Source organism: Antennarius striatus, chromosome 7 (assembly GCF_040054535.1).
Source record: "Antennarius striatus isolate MH-2024 chromosome 7, ASM4005453v1, whole genome shotgun sequence".
Classification (NCBI taxonomy): domain Eukaryota; kingdom Metazoa; phylum Chordata; class Actinopteri; order Lophiiformes; family Antennariidae; genus Antennarius; species Antennarius striatus.
Window position 1 is genome coordinate 9,079,793 of NC_090782.1, and position 25,788 is coordinate 9,105,580.

Here is a 25,788-nt window from a genome sequence, read left to right on the forward strand (position 1 = left end):
TCTTAGAAAGAAGTCAACACGCGTATTAAAAAACCTGACATTAAAAACTGGTTAAATTCATTACGAGTGCAGTCAGTGCGAACAGAGCGGATTATTTCCTGATCTGAAGTTCTAAGCAGATATTTAAGCTCTGACGTTCGTCTTCGTTTATTAATTAAATATTGTTTCGATCGATCAGTAGTCCAGTCAGGGGTGAGTTGCAGCTATGTGCTGCTGTGTGTCCTAAACAATTTTTTAACTAGTTTTTAATGTCAGGCTGCTAATTTACTGGCAAATATGATGCTGTTTTACTCCTAGAACTGACTTTAACGTCGGTGTCTCACTGCCATGAATCTCACCGCACGTCGCTGCAGACAGAATACACAAGCCTGAATGCGCCCCTCCGCCACCCGCCCAGAGCTATCAACTACATTTGTAAATCAATTGCAGCACATCCGTTGGCACCTTTGTCTAGCAGTGACTGCTCTTAGAATTTCAGAAAAGGCTGGAAGTTCAGCTTTGAGGGTCTTTTGATTCACCTTTATGCCATATATATAAGACGCACCGGATTATAAGGCGCACTACGGGTTTATGAGAAAATTTTAGGCTTTTAGGTGCTCCCTATAGTGCGGAAATTACAGTAAAGATAATAAAAGAGGGGGTGATTCTGATTAAATTAGATGAACCTCAGCTTTTTTTGTTTTCCTTTACCCGTATTGCACAACCATTCCCTTAATTCCGTCATTGGGGTTATTTAATTTGTGATGTCGTGGAACTGTGGAATGAAAAGATCCACTGTAGATCATCTCAATTAAAATGTTTTTTGTACAAATATGGTTGTAGTAACATGTAATGTGAAATTCCTCTAAAAGGCCTGTTTCATCTCTTTATATGGAATTGAGAACTTTGTGTCAGCCTGGAGGAAAATACAGTGAAATTATGTCATAATGAAACACAACCAACAAAATTAGTCTGCCAAAAATTTTTACTTCGTTTGAAGTAACTGAAGTTCTAGATTGTTTGGTCAAGATTAAATTTGAGCTTTAGGCCTCTTGATGACCCAGCGCAGGTTGGTGTATTCTCTTAATTGTTTCTTATTAAGCATCTGCTTCATTCAAAGCTCTAGCGCAGCAGCTTTGTTTTAATACACGTCATCTAGCTGTGTCTCTGCTTCAACCACCAACCCTCTGCTTCTGTCTTTTATGATTTTTTATCTTGTGATGTTATTCCTTTCTCCCCCTCCCCAACCCTCCTCTCCCTCTCCAAATCTTCGCAGGTGTGAGTTTGGGTAGTGAAGTCAAAGGAGCTTCTGGTCTGCATCTGTTAGGTGTGTAAAGTTCATACTCGTTAGCGCTACCCTCTCCTCATTTTGCTTTCTGACAATTTTCGCCATCTTGCCACGGTATCAGTGTGGTTTTGGTTTCCTAACCACCGTGGTTTGGCCCTAGAGGTGGTAGTAAAGCATCTTTCCCAGTTGGAAAAGGAATGTTTCTGCCAGTGATGGCAATGTTCTTGATTAACACAGTTTCTGTTTCCAGGAAAGTATTGTCTTTTTGGACTATTCAGAAGCATAACGTTCTTCTTTATGTGGACGTCCAGGTTTATGGAGGGCTGACATGTGTGGATATGAATCATTAAAATTTTCAGTGCAGAAAAAAAACACGACAGAAGAAAAGTAAAAGTATTTGAAAAAGGCCCAGTGAGCCATTCTAACTTTGAATCTTTCCTTTGTGGTCTGAAAAGCTCATAATGCAGGCCTTTCCCTTTCCCTTGATATTTAATCTTATCTTTTCACTTTGTTTAACTATAGTGTTCCTGTTCTTTATTCCGGTGTTGCTTTTGTGCCTCCTTTGACTTCCACCCTCTCTCTCCTGGTCTGTTTCCTTTAATCACAATAACATTCACTAATCACCAGGGTAAACTCACTCAACTTTCAGTTGCTTTCTCGCAAATGTTTGGAAAATACAGTTCGATTTTTCAAGTAATGTCAACTAGTGATATTGTAATAATGATAGTAATTTTTCTTATTATTACTGATTTTGTTATTACGCTGTAACCTTATAATAAGGTCACATTTCATGCAGAAAGAAAAAAAAAGTTAACCTTTGAGTTATTTGCTAGCACAGATGGGACCACACCCCTGACCTCTACCGTGATTCATAAAATAAGCAAAGGAACGTTTCAAGCATGTTCCTTTTCATCCTCTGTGCCACACCTTATGAAAAAAAGGTTTCCCACAACAGTTTTAGGTTTTTTATCTTTATATTTAATGATCTTGGGTCCCTACATTTGACTCGAGTATGACGGAATGATCTGCAAAAATGTTTAAAAAAAAACATTTTAACAGTGAGTTCCAATAGTGAACTCAGACTTGGTGTTTACTTTTCATCCATCTATCCATTTTCTTGTAGACAAGACAACCGTAATCATCTCATCTACAGCTGCATTGAAATACCCGTGACTTGTGGGTCAATGGCATTTTAATGCAAAGAATATGAAAATAAATTATAGAGGTTGATAGCTATCATTATCACCAAAAAAATCCAGCATCTTGATCAGACGGCTTTATTCCTGTCATTACTTAAAATTTTGTAGATTTTCCAAACATTTACAGTTTTACTATTAATTTTGTTTTTCCTATCATAATTTGATTTCATTTTTTGTCATAAGCTTCGTGAGTTTTTTGTTGCTAATCAGTCAGTAGTGCTATCTGTTTTTTCAGACTTATCATCATTTGGTGTTATTGTGTCTCCTTTGGTAGAACCCACAGGTGATCCTTCACTGAAAGCCACAGATTCTTCTGCTGCCTCTCAGGAAGGCAGCGACAAGCAATACAAGAAGGCAAGTCTTTGAAACTTGCGGATATTCTCAGATTTGTGTTTTCTGCTCTGCCACTTGATTTCCATCAGCTCCTGGTTGCTTTTGGCTAAAACTGCAGTGGATTGGACCAAAAGCTAATCATAGTACCAGATATATGAGTATTTATTGTTTGAAACATTAAAGCAGAATTTACAAACCCAGAGGAAACGTTGCAGCTACAGCTTGTTTTTTTACACAGCGGCCTCTGTCAGAAAACTTTGTACGTTTAAGTGTTTCATTTATGTTGTCCCTTCTGTATTTTGTACATTTTGAATTTTGTTCTTTCAGGATCATTCTTTTTTTAAGTGTCTGCATTATTTTACAAAGTCAAGCAGTGAAAATATGATGTGAAGTGTAGACAGAGAATATGAATAAGAGCAATTAAAAAAAAACTAATTCCAGCTCTCCTTGCCTACTCTGCTTTCAGGCATTTGTAATCTCCAACATGAGCTCATAAAGCACAGAACATTCCTTGAAGGTTGAAATTTTAATTCAGTTTATATTGAGCAGTTATTTATGTGCATACCACAGAGCTATAGAAGCAAACCAAATGATGATCTCATGTTGGGGCCCCTGTGCTCTAAAGCTTATCCTGCTACCCAATATGCATTGGGCTTCACCGCTGGTTAATCAATATCCCAGTACCTGCTTTCCTCATTTAACCACCATCATTGTCAGCGTCACAAGACCAATAATGCCTGTGCTGTATATTATGTTAAAATATTGTGTTCTCTGCACTTAGATGCTATTTTGCTTTTTAATTTTGTTCTAGTGTTAAATCCTCATGAACATGGAGTCATTAATCTGTGTTGCATGATGATCAGGAAAGACAACAGTCACTGCTGCCACTGGCTGAGAGGTGCTGGTTGTGGTATTAGTCACCTCCTCTGCCTCAGTCTGGCAAAGTTTGGCATCTCCTTTTTGTGTTTGCGAGAAACTGACTTTGTTGGTTTGTACTGACTATGGTGGCAAAATTATCAAAGTCAAAGTTTTTATCTGCAATGAATCCCTGATTGAGAGGCAGGCCAGTTTTCCTCTTTTGTCACCTTGTGTTTGGATGCAGCAGTTGCCTGTGTGGCACATCAGTGCAGTGGCTGGTGTTGCCTTTGTTGCTGCTCCTACCTGTCTCTTAATATGACATACCCCAGCAGGGTCTGCTCGGAGAGCTCATTCTTATTCAGCAGCAGATCCAGCGGCATGAGGAGGAGGTCCGGCGGGCCGCAGCAGCCAATAATGCGCGCCCCCCACCGCCAGAGCCTGCTCCCAGTCCGCCTCCGAACCCGAACCCCAGCCCCCCTCAACAGAAACGCAAGGTGAAAGTCCCATCCCACTTAGCTCTGCCCTGTCAATCAACCAAAAGATCACAGCTGCCGAGAAGTAACATAAAATATTCTCCAGTATTTAATTTTACAAACTCATTTCCAAAAAAAACCCCATTGAAAACATTGAAAATATCACAACGGCAACATTTCATGTTGAACCACATCATTATTTTAAAAAAATTATATCCTTATTTAGAATTTGATGGCAGAAACGTGTTACCTTGATGTTTGCATCACCTCTGTCTTGACACTCTGTAAGCGTTTGGAACTGAGGAGAACAACTTCTGTCTCTCTCAAGTGGACTCTCTTCCCAGTCTTGTGTAATGCAGGATCTCTGCTGCTCATGGGCTCCTTTGTCATATTTTGTTTCGTAATGAGCCAAATATTTTTAGTGAGGGATGAGTTGAGTCCTGGGTGGGTCAGACTCTTTTCCTATGCTGTTGTAATACCAGCAGAATGTGGTTTGGTTTGTCTGAAAGAGGAAAGGACTCCATAAAAAAGGCATTTACTTCTAGGTGCAGTAATGCAACTGCATGCTGTCATACTGTGTGTGTGTGTGTGTGTGTGTGTGTGTGTGTGTGTGTGTGTGTGTCTGTGTGTGTACTGACAACTAGTTGGTTGGTCTTTTACCTCTAATAGCCAGAGAACATCCATCTTAAATGAGCAATTACAGTTCTCATTTTTTCATTGTTGTTTTTGTGCTATTTTCAATTAAATATAGGGATTCTTTTTGTAATAGTATTTTACACAGCGTCCTGACTATTTTTTTTTGGAAATGGGGTTGTTCTTTCTGCTTGGAGAAAATCAGAAAGTCATTCAACATCAGGCTGTAGAGCAGTGTTTCACTCCCCTTTCTGATTTAACAGTTGGTCCACCTGTGTCCACAACCAGCATCACTAATGGGTGCAGTTGGATGTTCTCACAAGTGAACTGTTTGACACATGGAGCACGAACAGTTTTTCACACTGACATTCTATCAGCATCTTAATATAGGCCTCAGTGTAGTACAAAGGCGTTAGAAAACTGTTTTTGATATTTGTCAAATTTTAATATTCCCCTACAAAATATTCCCTGACAATACCCAACAACAACCTTCAAAGAACCATCCCATACTCTGCCTGTGCAAAGATTTGTTTTGCCGGTGACGTAACTCAAGTCTCACGTCTTCATGCAAATGGAGAGTTAATCAGCAGAACATCATGCTTGGAACCTGCATGGAGTGATGTGGCACCCTACTGCATGGTGTGAGCTGCATTCATTGAAACTACAACAAACGGACCCCGCTTCGTAAATATGAGGCAAAAATGAAAGGCTTAAACTTATGGATAGTTAAGTGCTTCAACAGGTCTGTAGGGTTAATTGAAAAGATTGTAGTATGCAATATTTTCAGAAAGTTGTTTATGGCACACTTTTTGTCCCTGTCGTTTAGTGTAGATGTATTTTGGTGTCATTTTTTTACTGTCTTTTGCTGGTGATCCTGCTTGTTCCTGTATAGTATGTCTTCTAATGTCGTCTCTGTCTTTCATCCTGAAACTCAGCCTGCAAATGATCTATTAAAAGGAGTGCAACCCAGTCATAGAAAAAATCTCTGTGCTGAAAGTACTTGTAATTATTATCAGCTGTATTTTTCAGGGCTCCCTTTGTGATTTGTGTCTGTATGAATCACTAGCTGATCAATACTGAGTAATATCAGAATCAGTACTGCATACCTGAAATCACGTTTATTCTTTTTTCTCTTAACATTTTAACAGTGGTTGTCTTCGTAATATGACTTGCATGTAATTCTCTTTGTGGTGCTGGTGGAATTTCATGCTTGTGCAATTGAACAACAAAGGGTTCTCATTTTAAAATAGAAGGAAGAATTAATCAGATTTGCTGTTTTTTTTTTTTTTATCATTCCACCGTAACCTCTAGTCATCAGACAAGGAAAAAATAGACCAGCTTCAGGAGGAGCTGCTCCGAACACAGGTATAGTAGATGGTTACTTTTAATGAAATCAGAACTGAGGAATGTTATTCATATCTCTAAGCATTTACTTTAAAGAAAAAGAAATCCAAATGAATAGCGAGTTATGTTGTATTCCTACTAGAGTAAATATCACCAACAAAGCTCACAAAAGTCTGGTTTTTTGTATAATGTATTTAATTGTTCATCCCACAGCTGAGATATCAACGGATGCTGGAGAGACTGGAGAAGGAGAATAAGGAGTTAAGGAAAGTGGTGCTGCAAAAAGATGACAAGGGCATTCACCAAAGGAAAGCAAAGGTGAGGTTGTGTATTTTATACATACACACAATATCAAAGAGTAATCTATTTGTTATCCAACTCTGGATTGTTTATTGATTTGTGTGTGTGTGTATGATTTTATATATATATATATATCTGAAATTATATATATATGTGTGTGTGTGTGTGTGTGTGTGTGTGTATGTATATGCATATATGTATACATGTGTATGCATATGCATATATGTGTATGTATATGTATATATGTATAATACAGTGTACTGCAGATACTGTATACAAATGTTTCCTTTAATGACGGGAGTGCCTACAAGTGTGCTGTAAGTCTCGGGAATGTATATGCCTGTTGTTTCCCTGTGTGTAGAAGTCCCTCATTGACCTGTATTCTGAAGTCCTGGACATCTTGTCTGACTATGATGCCAACTACAACACCCAGGACCACTTACCCAGGGTAGGACGCGATCACATCTAATTCTGCCATGCTGTCAGTCAAAATGAGCAATGGGCTGTTTTTTTTTCACAAGTTTTCATGGAAACATTTTTTTGAAGTCATTAATTTAATACCGCCTTATTCATTTTCCAGTTCATCCTCACACAGTTGATTAGCCTTAGTCATTTCTTGATCTTCTGTTTTAGGTGGTTGTGGTTGGGGATCAGAGTGCTGGGAAGACCAGTGTGTTGGAAATGATTGCTCAAGCAAGGATCTTCCCCAGGGGTTCAGGAGAGATGATGACTCGCTCTCCTGTCAAGGTATGTGTGAGCAGCCTTGATGCTGTTCATTTAAGGTATTTGGGGAGAGGGAAATGTGTCATAACCAAGCTTGCTTGGATTTTTATTTCTTGGAACCTTTCTCTGTTTAGGTTACACTAAGTGAAGGCCCCCACCACGTGGCCATATTTAAGGACAGTGGCCGTGAGTTTGACCTCACCAAGGAAGAAGATGTAAGTGAAAAACACATTTTTAGTAAATGTGAATTTTCACTCCAAGCTATTTACACCAGTATGTCACATCTCATCGTCTGTGCCACAGCTGGCTGCTCTGAGGCACGAGATTGAACTGAGGATGAGGAAGAGTGTAAAGGAAGGACAGACAGTCAGCTCTGAGGTTGGAAATCACACCTGCACAGATATTTGATTTACTTCAAGAAAGTTTCATTCAAAAACGATGTTTGTTATTTGCACGTCAGACGATATCCTTGAGTGTGAAAGGGCCTGGTATCCAGAGGATGGTGCTGGTTGATTTACCAGGTGTCATCAGTGTGAGTATGCATTTTTACATCATTATGTAGGGAATGTTTACAGATGTGATTGTATTCCTCATGCTTTTTGTAACAAATGAACTGTTTATTTTACATTATAGTTAGAGGTTTCTTTTTTTTTTTCTTGTGCTGTTTGATCGAATTGTGCAACATGTAAGCTTATTAATGTGTACCAAATGTATGATTTTGTAAAATTTTGTATATTTTTATCTTTAAAATTGTAATGAACACCATCACTTATTTTTACTAATACAGAAACACAGTATAGTCTTTTAAAGGTTTTTAATCTCTCTCAGACTGTCACTACAGGCATGGCAACAGACACCAAGGAAACCATCTTCAGCATCAGCAAGGCCTACATGCAGAACCCCAATGCGATCATTCTCTGTATTCAGGGTGAGCTACTCGTCAGCAGTGAGATTTCTCATTGTTTTCGTAATCTTCCCCTGTCTCATTGTGTTGTCTGCGATTTTCTTTGTGTGCCTCTAGATGGCAGTGTGGATGCAGAGCGGAGCATTGTGACAGATTTGGTAAGCCAGATGGACCCTCAGGGGAAGAGGACCATCTTTGTTTTGACCAAGGTGGATTTGGCTGAAAAGAACCTGGCCAGTCCGAGTCGAGTAAGGCAGCAAAAATCTTATGTGAAGGGTCACTCAGACCACTGATCTTCCTGTGCTTATTCACATTATTTTTCTTGAAGTTATTCTGATGACAGCAGGGATTTGTCTTCTTGCTGTTTATTGTCATCAAACAATCTGTCTGTTTGAAAAAAACAAGTCTTTCTATTTCAAATTTCCTTATAGATCCAACAAATAGTGGAAGGAAAGCTGTTTCCCATGAAGGCTCTGGGTTACTTTGCTGTTGTCACTGGAAAAGGTAACATACACTACTGAGTTGTCCATCGTGTTAATCTAAATTTAACATCATTTAACTTTCAAGTCAAGATTAATTCGGACTTGGCCAGGGTCCCTTTGGTTTTCCAACATGGTTGTTAGGGGAAAAAAACAAAGAAATGTCTAACTGAACTGTATTAAATGTTGTTCTGCTGTCAACTTGTGTGCAGGGAGCAGTGGTGAAAGCATAGAGTCCATCAAAGACTATGAAGAAGATTTCTTTCAGAATTCAAGATTACTGAGGCAAGCTACACTTGCTTCGTTTAACTGAAATGCTCCTTCATCAAATACATTTAAAAGGCATAAATATTAAGTTGACATTGAGTTTATCTGTGCAATAAGGGACGGCATGCTGAAGGCCCACCAGGTGACCACGAAGAATCTAAGTCTCGCCGTGTCTGACTGCTTCTGGAAGATGGTGAGGGAGTCCGTTGAGCAGCAGGCTGATGTCTTTAAAGGTATGACTGCACAACTTTTTTATATGAAACACAGTCTCAAGCGCATTTTAATAGTGTTAATGGACAAGGCTGGATTTCTTCCATTTTCTGTACTGGGAACAGTTGCTCTGCTGCTTCCACCGACTCTCCACTCCCTGTATTGGCTTCACTCGGCTCACTATGCAACACCTTTCATGGTTCTTCCTTCCAACTGCAATTATTCTAGATATTCACAAGCACATTGCTCGCTGCACAAGAGATTTATGACTTTGATACTGCAGTTCCCACAGGCCTATTGTGTGTAATATTGATTCATATCTCATCAACTCACATACAGCCGGTCTCCATCCTCCATTCTTGGCGCCACCATGGCCCCACAACCCAGCAATTAGCCTAATCCCCTGTGTGGATTGTGGCAGTGAGCTTTTTTTTTATGTATATAGGTGTGAGTGGCTACACATGTGTGTGTGTGTGTGTCTACATATGTGAAGAGTAAAAAAATATTTTTCAAAAGAGTGTGTGATTGCTCCCGTCTGTCCCCTCACCACCTAAGTGACCCGTTAACACAGTCCTTACTAATGGATTAGCACTATTACTGGCCTGAAAGCTGCTTTAAATCATACCAGGACAAAACAAAGCATGCTCTTTCCCTCTCTATATGATTATGGAGAATTACCTCTTGATGGACTACATAAAGATGTAAAAAGCAACAACAACATCAAGCAAATGACTTTCATTCAGGCATGAGGAAGAGCGCTTTGTGAAATGACACATACTAGCACAGATAATTTAAGACAAATTCATTTGATTAAGATTTTACCTTTAATGGTGTAATATGATGTTTTAAAGATATAAATTGTTCATATTGAGGAATTAAAGGTTTGTGATAAGATTAAAATTAACTTTCATTATTCCTTTTCACCCCAGCATCCCGCTTCAACCTTGAGACTGAATGGAAGAACAACTATCCTCGTCTCAGAGAGCTGGACAGGGTGAGAAACACGACCATTGACATTGCTCAACAGAATCATTGATTAAATAATGAAGTTCATTAGTGCCTCTGTTGTTTCAATATTGTTTACATAAAATCAAATGATTCATGTAAAAAGGTAAAAAAAACTGATTGAACCAAGTTACAGCTAAATGCACACACACATTGAAAGTTCCTCAGAAGCATGCAGTAGCAATATGGATGTTAAGGATTATTTTGTCTCTTTGCAGAATGAACTCTTTGAAAAGGCCAAAAATGAAATATTGGATGAAGTCATTAGTTTGAGTCAAGTGACTCCACAACACTGGTGAGTTATGGTTGAGTTCATATGTATGGCTAAATCATTTTTGTTTACTCAGAGCTGATATATTAATAAGAATCTTCAATAAGAAGAAAATCTTTTTTTCTGTTGCTAAATAAATTACATGAATATATTGAAAAATGGTGAAACTGAAATGTAATCTCTTTAAACTTGTTGGAATTATATTGAAGTAAGAACTGGCAATGAGAGGTGCCAGTTCACACCTTGAGCACTGCTGAGGTGCCCCTGAGCAAGACACCGTTCCTTAAAAGTTGCTCATGGTGTGCCCCACGTGAGGCTGCCCGCCACTCTACCTCCTTTTATCTACATACCTATAGGCCCTGTGTGTGTGTGTGTGTGTAAGTGTGTGTGTGTGTGTGTGTGTGTGTGTGTGTGTGCGTGTGCGTGTGTATACAGGCCGGTATGATCCCCTTCCCTAAAAGGATCATTAAAGGATTGTTTATTTTTATCATTATCTTATTCTATCTAAAAAAATTTTATATTATTCGGGAAAAATAAAAGATCTGTCTATCGATCTATCAATCAATCATGGTTTTTTTGGCACAGAGATTCCTCCTGTCCTTCAGTCCTTTATTTATGACATTGTAAATGAATGTGCTGGTTTCATTGTAGATCTCTGTTCATATTTCTTTGTGCTACAGAAAAGCAAAATTGCATTTTATATAAAAGCACATGACAGAATAAAACAATTTTCAGTGCAACTCTCAAAAGTAATGAATAAATGGTAGTAACTACTATATAAATTAATAAATAACGATCCACTCAATGTAGAATATTGTCTGTGATGACGTGTCATCTCATGAGGCCTGAGCTTTGTAAAGTTGTCTGCTGTATCTTTGGTTAAAGTCAATTAGATTGTGTGTTTGCCACAGTCAAACGTTCAATTTAACATGAAGGGGAAGCTATTTTTACAGCGTACTGCAGGTCCGTCCGTGTGTGTATTTGTCTGTGCATTAATCTATTGTTATACCTCACCAACAATGAGGAAAACCTTGCTAAATGAGGTGTATGTACTGGGTTGTGGCTGCCCCCGCTGTGAGTGCCATCAGTTCTCTCAGATCAATGCTCTGATAAATGGCCCATGGACAAGAACAGGGGTGGCCCTGTTAGCCAGCCAGCATCCAGCCAGCACTATTGGAGATACCACTTATTGACAGTGAGGAGTGCTAGGACAAACAAAAGGCAGGCTTAATGAAATATGACCATGGGTTATGATAAATGAGAGAGGCTGAGGGCTGGCTTGGTCTAGTGGGACTTGGGAAGCGTTTTGTTCTATTGCCACAGAGCTGTTGAGACATGGAGTGTGGAGGCCGGTAGATGCTAACAGGGTCAGCCTGCAGCTGTATTGGAATCTGCAGTCAAGTACAACAGTAGCAGCAGCACTGTCTATACTAAACAGTTCAGCCAGAATGAGTCGTCTTCACTCATTATGTTTTCCTTCACTTGGCACTACTCTGACCTCAGCTGGATGCCTGGAACCAGGGTTGTTACAGTTCAGCACCCGCTAAAAACGTTAAAATAATTATTAAACATTCTATAAGAATGACGATAATTGGAATTTATTAAGTATATTTAACTACTCTGTGGTTGAAATATCTTTAGTAAATCTCTTGAAGTCACAACTCCAAACCAAACTCGAAAAGGCCAAAAATATTGAAATGATCGAATTTATCTTTTACCATTCCAGGGAGTCCATCTTGCAGAAGAAGCTATGGGAACGTGTTTCCACCCATGTGATTGAAAACATATACCTCCCTGCTGCTCAAACAATGGACTCCGGTACCTTTAACACAACTGTAGACATCAAGCTGAAGCAGTGGACCGACAAGCAGCTTCCACATAAAGCACTGGAGGTAACAAACACTGTCTTCATACAACAGTTTATCAAAATGTTGCCTTCTCCCTGAAATCACATCAAATATTGGTTAAACCAGATCATTAAGTTTCCCTCTGTTGATGTGAAAACATTTTTTAATTCTTTTCATAAGGTTCATGTTTACTTACTTTACAAAACAGACTTTGATGTTGCAAAAATTACTCATCACTGCTATGTCAGCTGAGTTAGGCTCCAGCTCCCCGTGACCCGCTACGGCGGATGAAGCGGTAGAAAGTGAATGAAACTGAATGAATGATGTCATTTTTGTGATACTTAGTCCATAATTTAGCATCTTGGCTAATTTGGCCAAAATGCTAATTGTACCAAGCTGTAGGAATTTAGGCAAAAGCCTTATGACAATACGATCCTTCTCTCTTTCCACCACACTTGGCCTTTCTTTAGGTTGCCTGGGAGACGCTGCAGGAAGAGTTTGCCCGCTTCATGGCTGAATACAGAGGCAAAGACCAGGACGACATCTTTGACAAGTTGAAGGAGGCTGTGAAGGATGAGAGCATCAAGAGACACAAGTGGAATGAGAGGGCAAAGGACAGCCTGGTAAAGACAAAATAAACAAATTTACCCGATAGGGATACCATGAAAGCATGAAAAGTTGATTTAACACCTCTGTGAGCAAGATGTCAGGACATTTATTATGAATATGCAGGTGTATCTAAAAAAAATTAGAATAACATGGAAAAGTTTAACTTTTTTGTCACTTATTTTAAAAAGTTAAAACTGCTGTATATTCTAGACTCATAAACTTAAATGTTTTAATCACTTTTTAAAACATGTGTTTTTTAATTGTGATAATTACCATGAATCTCTCAGTCAAACTAAGTAAACTGCAAACTACTACTGCAATCATGTTGATGACTGCTGACTTGACAGTTGTCGAGAAAACGTTTACTGGTATCCTCCACAAGGAGGGGAAGTCACAGAATATCACTGCTGGAAAGGCTGTCTGTTCATAGAGGGATTTATCAAAGCATATTCATAGAATTTTAACTAGAAGTGTGGTTTGAAAGACCTCAACCTTGAGGATATTGTCATGGAAATCCATGGAAAAGCAAATACTTGGTTGAGCATAGAATCCCAGGGGCTTGAAGTCCAGTGTGAAGTGTTTAAAGTCAGTGATGGTTTGGTGTCTATGGCATCTGCTGGTGTTGGTCCAAAGTCAACATGGCTGTCTACAGGGAGATTTTAGAGAACTTAGAGATTTTAGACGCTGATTTTCTTTTCCAGCAAGACTTGACATCTGCTCACAGTGTCAGAACTACAGGGAACTGGTTTGCTGATCATGATATTACTATGATTGATTGACCAATCAAGTCACCTGACCTGAACTGTGTAGGGAATCCATGGGGTATTGTCAAGACGAAAATGAGGGAAGCCAAACCACCCTATACTGAGGAGCTGAAGGCCTCTGTGAATGCAAGCTCGGTTTCCTTAACCTCCATGCATCACTGTACTGATGCAGTCATTCATGCACTAAAGGGCTAAACCAAATATTGAGTATGCAAATGAATTTTTTTTAATACAATTATCCACAATGATCAAAGTTAAAACAAGAAAAGAGTTGAAATGTTTAATTGTATGTATTATTCACCTAAAATATGTAGAAGTTTCACTGTTTAAATTAAATTACAGAAAAAAAAGGAGCTTTTCATGATATTTGGATTTATGAAGATACGCCTGTATAGAAACTGGTTTTATTGATTTAGAATTTCAAACTTTTATTGATTTTAAACTGGTTCCGGTTGATTTTAAGTACCCACTGATGCTACATTGGGAAAATCTGAAGCAGATCTTGGCTATCGCATTATGACTCCAACAATTTAATTAAATTTTTATACTGTTTGTGTTGATTTAGAGGGTTATCCAGCACAATGCTCTTGAAGACCGCTCCATTACAGACAAGCCTCAGTGGGATGCAGCCATCCAGTTCATGGAGGAAACCCTACAGACGCGCCTCAAAGACAGTATGCTAGCCATCTTCCCCTTGGTGTCACTCATGACTGCATTCAATTTCTAGTGTTGACCTCATGCAGCTTGCCTGTCAAAAAGTATAAAGGTCCATGTAGATGTGGAAATCAGTTGACATTATCATAGTTCTATGTATTTATTGTATACTGTGTAGTATGTAGAAGAAACGTGTAAAAAATAGATATACGTATCAGTGGCTGGAATGTTGGAAAAGGTATCCTGTTCATATTTGTTCGCCCCATTAAAAGACAAGATTAGAGCACAGACAAAATCGGATCAGATCCATTTAATTACAGAACAAAATCTTGAATTTGCTATGACATGTTTTGCAGATTTTGTGGCAAAAGTTAGAAGAGGATGGTCATGGTTTTATGTTATCTTGTTTAGTATGATAGAGCATCACATTTAGATCTGTGTTTTGTAGCACCTTTGTTATGTATGAAGTACGATCTTGATTGAAGTGAGGACTACAGTTACTGATCACACAATGTGCATGTTATTCTCTTTCTTGCCTTTTTCTGTCTCAGCTGAGTCAGTAATCGGAGATATGGTGGGTCCAGATTGGAAACAGAGGTGGTGGCACTGGAAGAATCGCACTCCAGAACAGGTCAGGGTTTGAGGATCTCTCCAAATTCATGGCTATAACCACATTTTTATTTTATTTTTTTAGAAGACACAATAACACTTGAAAATGGAGGGGGTTGGTTGCATTACAATAGATAGATCAATTGATCTGTATCATTTTATTGACCAATACAACACCAGTTTCACCACCAGTTCAATTAATTAAAAAAAATCTCAATACAAGCTCATAATATATTCAATGTTCATACTGTATAAATCTAAACACCATTTTGCCACCATGTCAGCACCACTCTCTTCATTGTCTTTGACCTTTTAGCACATTCGTAATGAAACAAAAAATGAGCTGGACCGTTTGCTGAAATTACACGATGATCACACAGCCTACTTGGCCAATGACGAAGTCACCACAGTCAGAAAGAATCTGGAAGGACGAGGGGTTGAAGTTGACCCTGTACTGGTGAGCCCAAAACACTCTTTTGTGTCTGACCTTCTAATCAGGACATGAGAAATACAAATATATGCTCTAAATATCAACACGTTGAAAATCTATGACTTTTCTCTTTTTAGTGTCATTATTCCTTGTCTTTCAGTATATCTACCCTCTATTACCTCTAAATTACTGACTTTCCTACTGTGTCAGATTAAGGACACGTGGCACCAACTGTATCGCAGACACTTCTTGCAGAATGCTCTGTCCCACTGTAACCTGTGCAAGAGAGGTTTCTACTACTATCAGAGACATTTTGTTGACTCTGAGGTAAGTAGAGGGGATGAGTAACCCTGGGTTATCTTTCTTTCTACCTCAGCTCAGCTATATTTAACATCTCTGTGTAAAAAAACAAGTCTGAATTTCCTCATGTTTTGTCCAGTTGGAGTGCAATGATGTGGTCCTGTTCTGGAGGATCCAGAGGATGCTGGTCATTACCGCCAACACTCTCCGACAGCAGCTTACCAACACTGAGGGTAAGGAATGTGGAATTTGTTTGAATGGAAGTTTCAATTCCAAAGTAACCAATTAATATAAGGCAAATATCACATATGAAAAGTTAGAAATCAGAATTCAATTACCAGCAACTTCATTACCATTGTTTTTAATTTACCCACTTGTTTTAGTCAGTGCTGCATTGCTCTTCTTGTCATATATCCTTGACATTTTTACACTAGTCTTGATTTTTCTCTTCATCAGTATTTTCATTACCTTGTTGAAACTGTAGCACTTTTGTCCATATAGGAGGAGAAGTCAACAAACTTGCATAGAGTTTATTACTCTCTTTAGGTGATTTTGTTCAAAATGAGATTCTTTAAGGAAAATAGTTCAAAGTAGTCTCAATGTGGTCAACTAAAGCAGCTGGGAAATCTTTACTTCTGGCCTGAGCTCAGTGACTAAAATTCACCCAAGATCCATAACTACTTATCAAACTCATCAAATATACAGCTACAGCTATTATGAAAATAGGCATATCATGTCTCAACCATTTTTATGATGCTATAAAATGCATGCATCACATAATTCAATGAAACCATGGAGAGAAAAATCTGATGCATTGTTGGTCTGAATATTGATTGTTGTGCGTTTGTGCTTTCAGTTCGTCGGTTGGAGAAAAACGTGAAGGAGGTGTTGGATGACTTTGGAGAAGACATGGAGAAGAAGACTCAGCTCATCACTGGTCGCAGAGTCCAGCTCGCCGAGGATCTCAGTAAGGAACACAGAGACGTACAAAAAAACAGTTAACAATAAAAATGAAATTTACACTTTAAGACCAAAGGGAAAGTGAAAAAGGTGGCAGCTTGTTGTTGTCTAATTTTCCCATTGGCTATAAATATTAGCGTCCACTCCTCATGATTTGTTTTTTTGTATTGATTAAATAGACCTTTTGGAGGAATGAAGTTGTCAGCAGGTGGCAGTAGTGCTAAAGGAAATGGGATCGATCAGCCTGATGAAGTGGTGTTCTTCTAAACCCTCACGCTGATAAAGTGACCGGGATCGTATCTAAAAGTTCATTTTTTCAAGCGCCTTTTTTGTTGCTTTGAGACACTTGGTAAACATTGTTCATATATTAAGCAGTAAGTCTGGGGGACTAGTCATGTACTAGACTCTCAACATCCTGGACCGGTGTGACGTAGGCTCAGTATCATTTCATCGTCCCCACCTGATCATACACAACCGACTCTACGGGAGGAAGCACCACACAAGGCTTTGTTAATGCTTTGACAATGTTAGACAGTAAAAGGCAAACATGGTGCCATCCCATGTAAACACACATGTACACCAAAGCCTGGTAACTGTTACTGATTCAGAGACAGTCACTACATTCAAACTGGATTGATTGATTTCACCAGATGATACCCATCTGAATTTTGTCAAATGTTATTTCTCCACAAAATCGGGCATGTCAGTCTACCCTCTCCCATCTTCCTGCTCGTATGTGACAGGATCAGAAACTGACTGACAGAAACGTTCTTTCAGCATTAATGGTTCCTTCATCCTGTCTGTTTTCAAAGCAGTGACATCAGTACAGAATCCTGTCTGGTTTCAAAGCAGGTCCGTCTGAGGGTCTGAAGATTAAGACCAACCAGTTCTGCTTTTAGTCTTGCGCCTTGGTTATACTTCATCAGATTCTGTGATTCTTCCTATGATTTTGTGACTGTAGATGATGAAATCCCCACATTCTTTGCAAATTTATGTTAAGAAACATTTTTCTTAAATCATTCTTTATTTGCCAGCACAGTCTTTTACAGAGGGTGAACTCCTCACCTTTGTACTTCAGAAGGATTCAGGCTCTCTGGGATGTTATGGACTTGTTGCTAGTTAACATAATTATGCAACAGGTTTTTTTCTTTAAGCAAGTCTCACATTTTTCTAAATGTTCATTGAAGTTTCTAAAAACTATGACACTTCTCATTTTCAATGTTTGTCATTCAAAGGTCATGAATCCAAACCAAGCACATAAGATCACAAATGGCTGGCATGCTTGTTACATCCCGCTTTAAAGTGGTGATGTATTGTAATTGTCAGTGTTCGTTGTTCATCCATTATTCTGTTAGTCCACCAAATATCTTCGTAACCGTTGCAGATAGAAAGATGAAACAAAAAGCACATTACTCGAGTGGCAAAGGGGCTGAAAATGAGATGATGACCTTGACCTTGGGAAAACTAGGTCAAGGTCAAATTTCAACTTTTGTACACTCAGGAACCGGATAGGATAGAAAGACGAGGGAAAAGGCCAGTGTGAGTAAGACCATCGATCAAAGCACGTCAGAGCACTAGCTGTGGTCTTTTGACCTATGCAAGTAGGTTAGCGTAAAATTTTGAATTCAGGGGTGTCTCGGGATTTTGCAGTCTGTGACTGCACAATTTTATTTGTGTTTGAGTCGGATCAGACTTCTTTGAGGCAGACCAACTATGTGGTTCTGGTCTCAGTTTGACCCAGCAGGAAACAGACAGACATGGCAAGGATTTCTTTGTTTTTTTGTACAATGCATAACAGTCTACCCTTTTGACAGTCAGTCAGAGAGACAGACTATACCTCCTGTTCCTGTTGGTACAGGATTCATTTCAGAGTCATATAGTAGTGAGGCTGTTAACACTACTCTTTTCCCCTACAGTAGCATGATGATATGGGAAACTAGTATACACTTGTTCTGTACAAATATGCATACAAGATCCTGAAGGCGTATAACAACAGTAATTTGTCTCATTTCCAAAGTTTAAATATATCTCCTGTGTGCATGTACTCTATCTGCACAATAAATTTTGAGTGATGTTTCCTGGGGGTGAGACCTACACAAATGCTAATGTTTTGCCTGGGTACTTGCTGGTGGCTTGTACTGACAGCTGGTGCAATGAAGGTTGAGCTGAAGTTTTATTCAGAAAATCTGTAGTTTCAAGTAAAGTCTGCAGCACAGCATGCAAGGCTTGCTACCATTTCAGAACTCTCTGTATGACACAAACGTGCACACACGCACTGACCGTGATTTCACACACAGCAATATTAACACCGTTTAAAAAAAGCCTTCACTGAGCGACCAAGAAAGGACCAGAACAAATTCTTAAAAACAAAAGCATCCTGACAAAAAGCACAGCTTTTCAGTGGAAGGGGTGTGAGGGGGCTACCTCTGATTATTATTGGATGTATTTTATGGTCGTCGCTGACCTTCAGATATTCAAAGTTAACACTGTGCTTCCTTTTCTACGTGTATTAAAACTGGTAAAAGTGCAGCAAAACAGTGTTGCTCACTTCTTATTAGCCGTCTGACAAGTACGCATGTTGTGAAGGCCAAGAGGCGTATGACAGAGAGTTTGGTTGTTCCATCTGTCAATGTGTGGTAGGTGTGATTGAACTACGTTATCACCCTGAGAAAACAAACACACTCCTTCAGTGATTGTTTCCTTCCATTACTTCTAATGTAAACAATCATGTGCACCCATAAATTCAACAGGAAAGTTCAGTTGTACGTACAGCCTCAGATTCCAATATCGGAAATTTCTCTGCTGCATCCTGGAATGCTGGATTGGGTATCAAGGACACAAATCTGCAAGTCTATTCACTGATTCTACAAAGAACTGGTTTCAGAAAGAGGAGAAAGAGGGATAGCAACAGCTATTAAAAACAGGAGAATGAAAATGAATTGAATTTTCAGGGGACTGTTTTTAATTCCTCTTCAGTGGAGTCAAATTCTCTCCAGAGAGAGACAAGAGAACACATAAACACTCCTCTGTCCTTCCCACACACACTCAGGAATGCCCAGACCTGCCTGGCCTTGCAAATCCTATAAGGCAAGTCTATCCCAAACTTTCCCAAAGGGACATGACATTCCCAATTTCCACCTCCAAAGACTCGCTGGTAAATGTGGGAACATGGTTGAAATTTGTCGTGGGATGTATCGAGCGGATCCACACCTGTACACACCATGATAACATGTTATCCTCTTTTAAAGCTCAGTTTATTCATCATATTCACTATGATAATTGTCAAGTAGATTGTTTTGTCATCAGAAGTAATAGTTTGTATATTTTACTTATTTATTTATAGACATAAAAATATATGCACAGTATTGTGCTTGTGATTCGTTATATTGAGAATTAAGCAAAATATAAAGAATAGACACATAGGTTTAACTCTGTTAAACCTAACAGCTGTGACATTCTTGATCATTTACTTCCTGGATACTATTGTCTCAAATTATTCTTTATGTTGCTCTTTCTGAAGTAGTCTTTTTCTAGTTGTGTCCTGACAGAAACTTTTAAAAACAAATGAACTAATTCGTTTGACCTCTCACTTCAATATTGCAATTTTCCTCAAATTTGCCTCCAACCTATCATTATGTTGATATATTTTTCTTCCTTTCCTAAACAGACAATGTATTTTCCAAAGTTCAGATTGAGTCAGAGGGTAAGTGGAGGAAATGAGTCACTGGCTTTCAGATGATTTGCACAACCCTTTCTGTTTAAGACAGCCTAGACCTGTGGATGTGGGTATGTGGCTCCATCAGTCTAGACTGCTGGCCAGTGGATGCTTCATGTGATACGGCTCAAAGCAAACGTTTTCCTCTCGTGCTACTCTAAATTCTAAATTGTCCCTTAATTCTTGACACCCTTATGTTATGCCATGTTTTGTGACTGCAGTATGATGTTGCATAATCATGTGCTTTCTTAATCGTCAGGAATTTTGAACATTCAAAATACACACAATTACAAATACATTTGGGCCTTAGTTGAATACATTTCATAATGTATTAATTGGGATTTAATTTCATAATGTAATAATTTGGAATGAACACAAATGGTTTGTCAGTCAAAGCACTGGTTTTGAAAGTTCAGCATTAAACATAAAATATTCATATCAATTTAAATTAGGGAGCTTAAAGGGAGCTTCTACCACCTCTTTCCAGCAATGCGATGTGTAACAGGAACTGTTCCACAATTCTCACCAATCATGTTGTCACAAAATGCACAATAAAATTTCTCAGGTAGTGGAGAGATGACACGCGGTCGGAGACATTCTATAACAACATGTCCTGCTGTTCCAGCTGGCGTGTATGCCTACCATCTACACCAGCATCATTCACTCACACTTCAGCCTTTTAGGTACAGCAGCTCAGATCGCCTCGTGTCAAACTATTACCTGACCTCACAGATCAGCCTGCTAATTCCTCAGGCTACTTGATCCAGCTTACTTTCTTTTCAAAATCTTTCTGGATCACTGTTGTTTCACCGCCTTTGTGAGAGCCTGTCAGCCGACCCCGTCCCTCTCCCTTCGCTCTGTTTGAAAGATGGGGGCAATATTTAAAGGAAACAACACAGTGGGGGCCCATATGCCGCTCACCCGTACCCTTGCACAGGAATGGAAAGTGATAATATTTTAATGACATCTGTTTCGTTATTGATTCTGCGTATTGATCAGAAAGTAGGCTTACACACACATTTAGCATTTAGTCAAGTGTAGTTATAAAATACTTTCAGCGTTCTGTTGATGACTGTAAGGAATATGGATAGGATATCCTGTGTAGAGTTCCACTACATTCTTGGAGCTGAAGTTGTGTAGATGTTTGAGAATATTTCTGATATTTCCAACATTAATGTATCCAGCGTTTTTATTTTCATCAAAATCAAACCATACTTTCAGGCCATTTATCTGTCTCTGCCATAGCTCTATATTCTTGAATTCCCAACAACTTTAACTCACAATTTTGATGTTGTTTGTCAATAAATGATGCCATTATTAATTTTTAAAAAATTGGTTAGACTGGAGGCATGTCATTGGGAATTGAATTTGGACTCAGCTGTCAACTGGAACTGGTTATCTATACCCAAACTATGGGAAAAGGAGGGAAGAGAGGGACCTGATAGGAGGCGGGAGAAAGGATAAACACACTTAACAAAGGCAGAAATGTGCTCCCAGGGGCCAGACTGTTTTTAAGCTCAATTTGCCTCTACTTGCAGGCATGTTCAGAATTGCTCAGATTACAAATACAGGTCAGGTGTGTGCATCAGTGAGTTAGAGCGTGAACGTGCTGTTAATGAGGAGGACAATGTACATAGCAAAGAAGTGTGTGCGTGTTTGTCAGCATGTGCCAGACCAGCTGTATGGCACAGTGCCGCCTCTGGAGCAAAGCCCAGGACTAATGTTGGAGCTCACGCCTCTTAGGAGACCACTGGGACGTCACTTAACTGCTTCATTACCCCTGGCAAAAAAAGTTTGTTTTTGAGCGTGCTGTTCTGTATCGTGCAGCTTGAGTTGAGAAATGCTCTGCATCCAGTGAAGTCTTGGATGCCACATTTCACATTATGAGCTTCTAACACTTGATGCTCGTAAACATGACTGCGCCATTTTGCTCAATTTTATAGTTTATAATGAATAGAAACCCTTTTCAAGGGAGCTTTTGTGGAACATAATTTTGTTGACTTCAAAGTTTACAGCTTTTTGAGCCATTTTGTATATCAACACTATGAGATATGTTTCTCTGACTGCCGGTGATGCATGGCATTCACTTCTACATGTGGGTTGTTGTCTTTTTTCTGATCCCACCTCCTCATCGATGAATTTATGGGCTGTTAGCACCTAGAATCAGGTGGTTCCCAGGTTTTTATCTGCTTTGTCAGGCTGATGATATGTTTGTGTTCGGTACATTCAGACATACATAAACTTTGGTCCCTATTGACACTTTTTTTTACATCAGCTGTTACCTTAGTTCGTGTGTGCATTCATGCGCATGTGTGTGTGCTTGTGAGACTTGTGCTTGTGGCAGTTTCTTGGTTCTTGAGTATTCCCTCTACTTTTCATAGCAACAAAAGCAGTTACTTGTAAATCATTCAGGTGGGTACTGCTGTCACCTCACAGTAAGATGGTTCTGTATTCGAGTCTTGTTCTGTGCTGCATTTTGTATGTTCCCCCCGTGTCTGCACGGGTTCTCTCTGGGTTCTCCGGCTTCCTCCCACCTTCAAAATCATGCATCTTGGGTGAATTGGTCAGTTCTAAATTGTCCGTGTGTGTATGTGCATGAGTGATTGTTCGTCTTTTGTGTGGTTCCATGATGCTCCGGCACTGCGCCTGGAGCGTCTCCCAGCCTTGTGTCCAGAAGTCCGCTGGGATAGGCCTCAGCAACCCCACAAAGAGCTACAGAAAATGAATGAAAGAATGAATGAACGCTAAGGCAGTTATTATTAGCAACCCTTATATAATAAGTCTAATCAAAGTGTCATAGCTTGCAAGGAGGACCATTCTCTCTGCTGGCTTCATTTGTCCACATTATACAGCAGAACAGTGTCCTGATGCTTCACATGAACACCTGGTCACCACAGACCTTCTTCTTCAGTGTGGGGTTGTGACCAAAAGAAAACAAAACAGCATGCAGTAAATTATGTCTTTGTGTTGAAACTGGGTAAGGATTTGAAGGTGTCATCAGAAGATTCTCTGGAGATCAGTGAGGATGTGTGAAGTGTCTGCGTGTTTGCACATGCAGTCACTGTCTCCTTTCCCTTTCTCTTTCTCTCATCTGGAAGCAGAATACAATAAACCTCTGGTTGCCTGGGCTTGCTCACCGGAATGCCCTCTCAGCTTCACACTCACTTCGTTTCCTTTCATCTTCTCCCCTTCTCCTCCTCAGAGAAGCTTCCTCCAGAGAGATTAGTGAGGGCTCAGTGAGTTGTGCTCCTCTGTGAGGGATGACATATCTGAAGGTGTCGTGTTCACATGTGCCTGGTTCGCTCTTGCACAGAACTCACAGCTGGTTCATGTTTTCTTTGTGATTTATCAAGGAAAGAGTAGATGGATACAGGAACCAAACTTTTTACCTACAACAACCAGGTACTGAAGCAATGCCTTCAGCAATTTTTGTATTTTTTCACTTCCAGTTGAATTTAGACTCATTCTGTGAGTGAGATTTTTCTCAAATGAGGGCACTACTTTCCTTGTATACTGTACACTCTTACTTCATTAATTCCACATCACTCCTTCAAACATGTCTTTTCTCCTTCTATGGCTTCTTTCTATTTTTTCTTTTTGGGTCCTCTGTGTTTTTATGAATAATTTAATATTTTGTCATAAGTTAAAAACACCATAAGTTAAGCAAAACATACAGTATTACATTGCTAAAACTGTTTCATTTGAAATTAACTCAGTGTCTAAACTCCATCTGAATGTAAACGATTTGTCCAAATTCTATTTAGTGTTGATAATCAGGTTTAGGTGCTGATGAACCATTTATAGCTGGTATGACTGCTTTTCATTATCCTCCATACAGTACAAATGCAGGAAGTAAATTCAGTCAACTAATAAAACAAGAAAAGGGAACTGCATGCTTCAGATGACAACTAGTCAAGATGCAGAAATGGACGAGGTCATAAAGAAATAAATACTTGAGGACGTGAAGCCATTTTTCATTCTGTATGGGGGAATAAAAACAAGCAAGTGTGGGAAAATTTAGCAGAGGAGAAGCTTTGTTCTAGGAATCGAACTTAAGCAAACCTTCTTTTCACGTTTCCAATGTGGTGTGTCCATCAGGGGCCCATTCCTGCTCATCCTCTTGTCACTCAGAACATGCAAACACTTACAAAGACCTGACATGAGACACTGTTTTGGATGAGGTAATAAGAAAGCATAGAAGTACAGTACGTAGACAATGAGGTATGGTCTGTATACTTCCCCCAAAACATCTGCATAAAGAACTTTCTCGAGTGGTTAGAGAATCTATGGCCATATACAAAAATGTTCTACTTTTCAAACAAGTTTGTTGACAACACAATGAAGTGTTTTGTCATCTCTGTAAGAGCATTAACTTTGTCAGTGACTTTTTCTTTGCTACCAGTATAACTTCGTCTGCCTTTGGGTGACATATGCTTGCTGCCCAGAGATTCCTGCCTATGGGCCTGATTAGGCGTTTTTTTTAAGAACCCAAAGGAATTCCAGGTGCATTTACTTTGTCTTCTATAGTGGTGATTGTTGTGTGGGGTCTGTAACAGCTGGAAACACGTATTTACTTCAGGGGAGCTCAAGGAAGAGGAGAAATGACCTCTCTTATCTCTTCTCTGTCGTCTTGTTTGATCGGCTGGTTTGGGGTCAGCGCCGTGTCAAGGAGGAACTGAGAGAAGGTGATTAAGAACCAATCCCTTCCAGTTAGACCCAGGTATCAACAGGTCTGAATGAATGTGATGCATTTTGAAACTCAAGAGTGTGTTTGTTTTGTCTGCTTATCTAAGTTCAGTATTTATTAACTCAGTCCACCCACCTTTGCCTGAATCAGCAGACGGGCAATTCTCTGAGAGATTATGACAGGATCTCAGTTTAAAGCAGACCTGTCAACATCACATCCTCAGGCCCTAGTGGCTACTCAAGATTGATGGCCACTGACCCTCAACTCTGGGCTTCCTACAAAAACCTAAATTTGTTTGATTTCGATCATGTCGTAGTCAAATTTAGAAGTATTGTCTCAAAAAAAAAGAATTGGTATTGGTTGTGAAAGTGATGATTACTTCTGTCTGTCTTCTCCCCTCTTTTGTCAGAATCATTTACAATAATTGTTGTAGTTCTTCTCTCAGGTAGATCCATCAGGCCTAGAGCTAAATCCATATCCAGTCCTCATCTTTATAACCCCTTTCTGCAGTGTCTGTCATTTCAAAGGCAAAAAAAAAACGGCACTTGTTCGTAAAACTGTGCTATATAGCCCAGCAAGAGCTTCTTGAAAGGATCTCCCCCTGAATTTTTGTTTTTGTTTAGTCTGCCCTTTGGCTGACCCTGAGCTTTGACCTGTTCAAACCTACGTACGTCTGTTCCCAGACTGGTCTGCTCTCTCTCCTGCATCTGTTTTCTAAATATAAGGTTTGATACGTGAAGCTGATTCATTGTTCTGTCAGCAACATGGCGTTTCAGCCGTTGACATCTCCACTCTCCCTTGGCCCATGTCTCACAGGGCCCAGTTTTTATAGCATGACAATCCAGGTTTAGTGACAAATCAAGCACCCTACATGCCGAGGAAAGGGTTTTCTGTTTGTTACATTATTAGATCGACTTTCAGAGAAAGAAACAGGGGAATATTCTAAC

General features: G+C 39.4%; 1 protein-coding gene across 4 annotated transcripts in view; it reads left to right on the forward strand.

The window, feature by feature from the left end:
- opa1 (OPA1 mitochondrial dynamin like GTPase) overlaps positions 1-25,788 on the forward strand; it is a 35,259-nt gene that overhangs the window by 3,322 nt on the left and 6,149 nt on the right. Inside the window, exons 5-29 of one of the 4 annotated variants that reach the window (XM_068320034.1) lie at positions 1,256-1,306; positions 2,741-2,820; positions 3,990-4,151; positions 6,075-6,128; positions 6,321-6,425; positions 6,769-6,855; positions 7,041-7,154; positions 7,265-7,345; positions 7,434-7,508; positions 7,591-7,662; positions 7,959-8,058; positions 8,152-8,282; positions 8,466-8,538; positions 8,726-8,798; positions 8,898-9,013; positions 9,920-9,984; positions 10,214-10,290; positions 11,993-12,158; positions 12,584-12,736; positions 14,052-14,160; positions 14,692-14,771; positions 15,066-15,206; positions 15,390-15,506; positions 15,619-15,712; positions 16,336-16,446. In XM_068320034.1, the coding sequence (XP_068176135.1) occupies positions 1,256-1,306; positions 2,741-2,820; positions 3,990-4,151; positions 6,075-6,128; positions 6,321-6,425; positions 6,769-6,855; positions 7,041-7,154; positions 7,265-7,345; positions 7,434-7,508; positions 7,591-7,662; positions 7,959-8,058; positions 8,152-8,282; positions 8,466-8,538; positions 8,726-8,798; positions 8,898-9,013; positions 9,920-9,984; positions 10,214-10,290; positions 11,993-12,158; positions 12,584-12,736; positions 14,052-14,160; positions 14,692-14,771; positions 15,066-15,206; positions 15,390-15,506; positions 15,619-15,712; positions 16,336-16,446 (2,487 nt within the window). The remainder of the gene's footprint in view (positions 1-1,255; positions 1,307-2,740; positions 2,821-3,989; positions 4,152-6,074; positions 6,129-6,320; positions 6,426-6,768; positions 6,856-7,040; positions 7,155-7,264; positions 7,346-7,433; positions 7,509-7,590; positions 7,663-7,958; positions 8,059-8,151; positions 8,283-8,465; positions 8,539-8,725; positions 8,799-8,897; positions 9,014-9,919; positions 9,985-10,213; positions 10,291-11,992; positions 12,159-12,583; positions 12,737-14,051; positions 14,161-14,691; positions 14,772-15,065; positions 15,207-15,389; positions 15,507-15,618; positions 15,713-16,335; positions 16,447-25,788) is intronic. The other 3 variants (XM_068320036.1, XM_068320035.1, XM_068320037.1) reach the window with 3 other exon arrangements.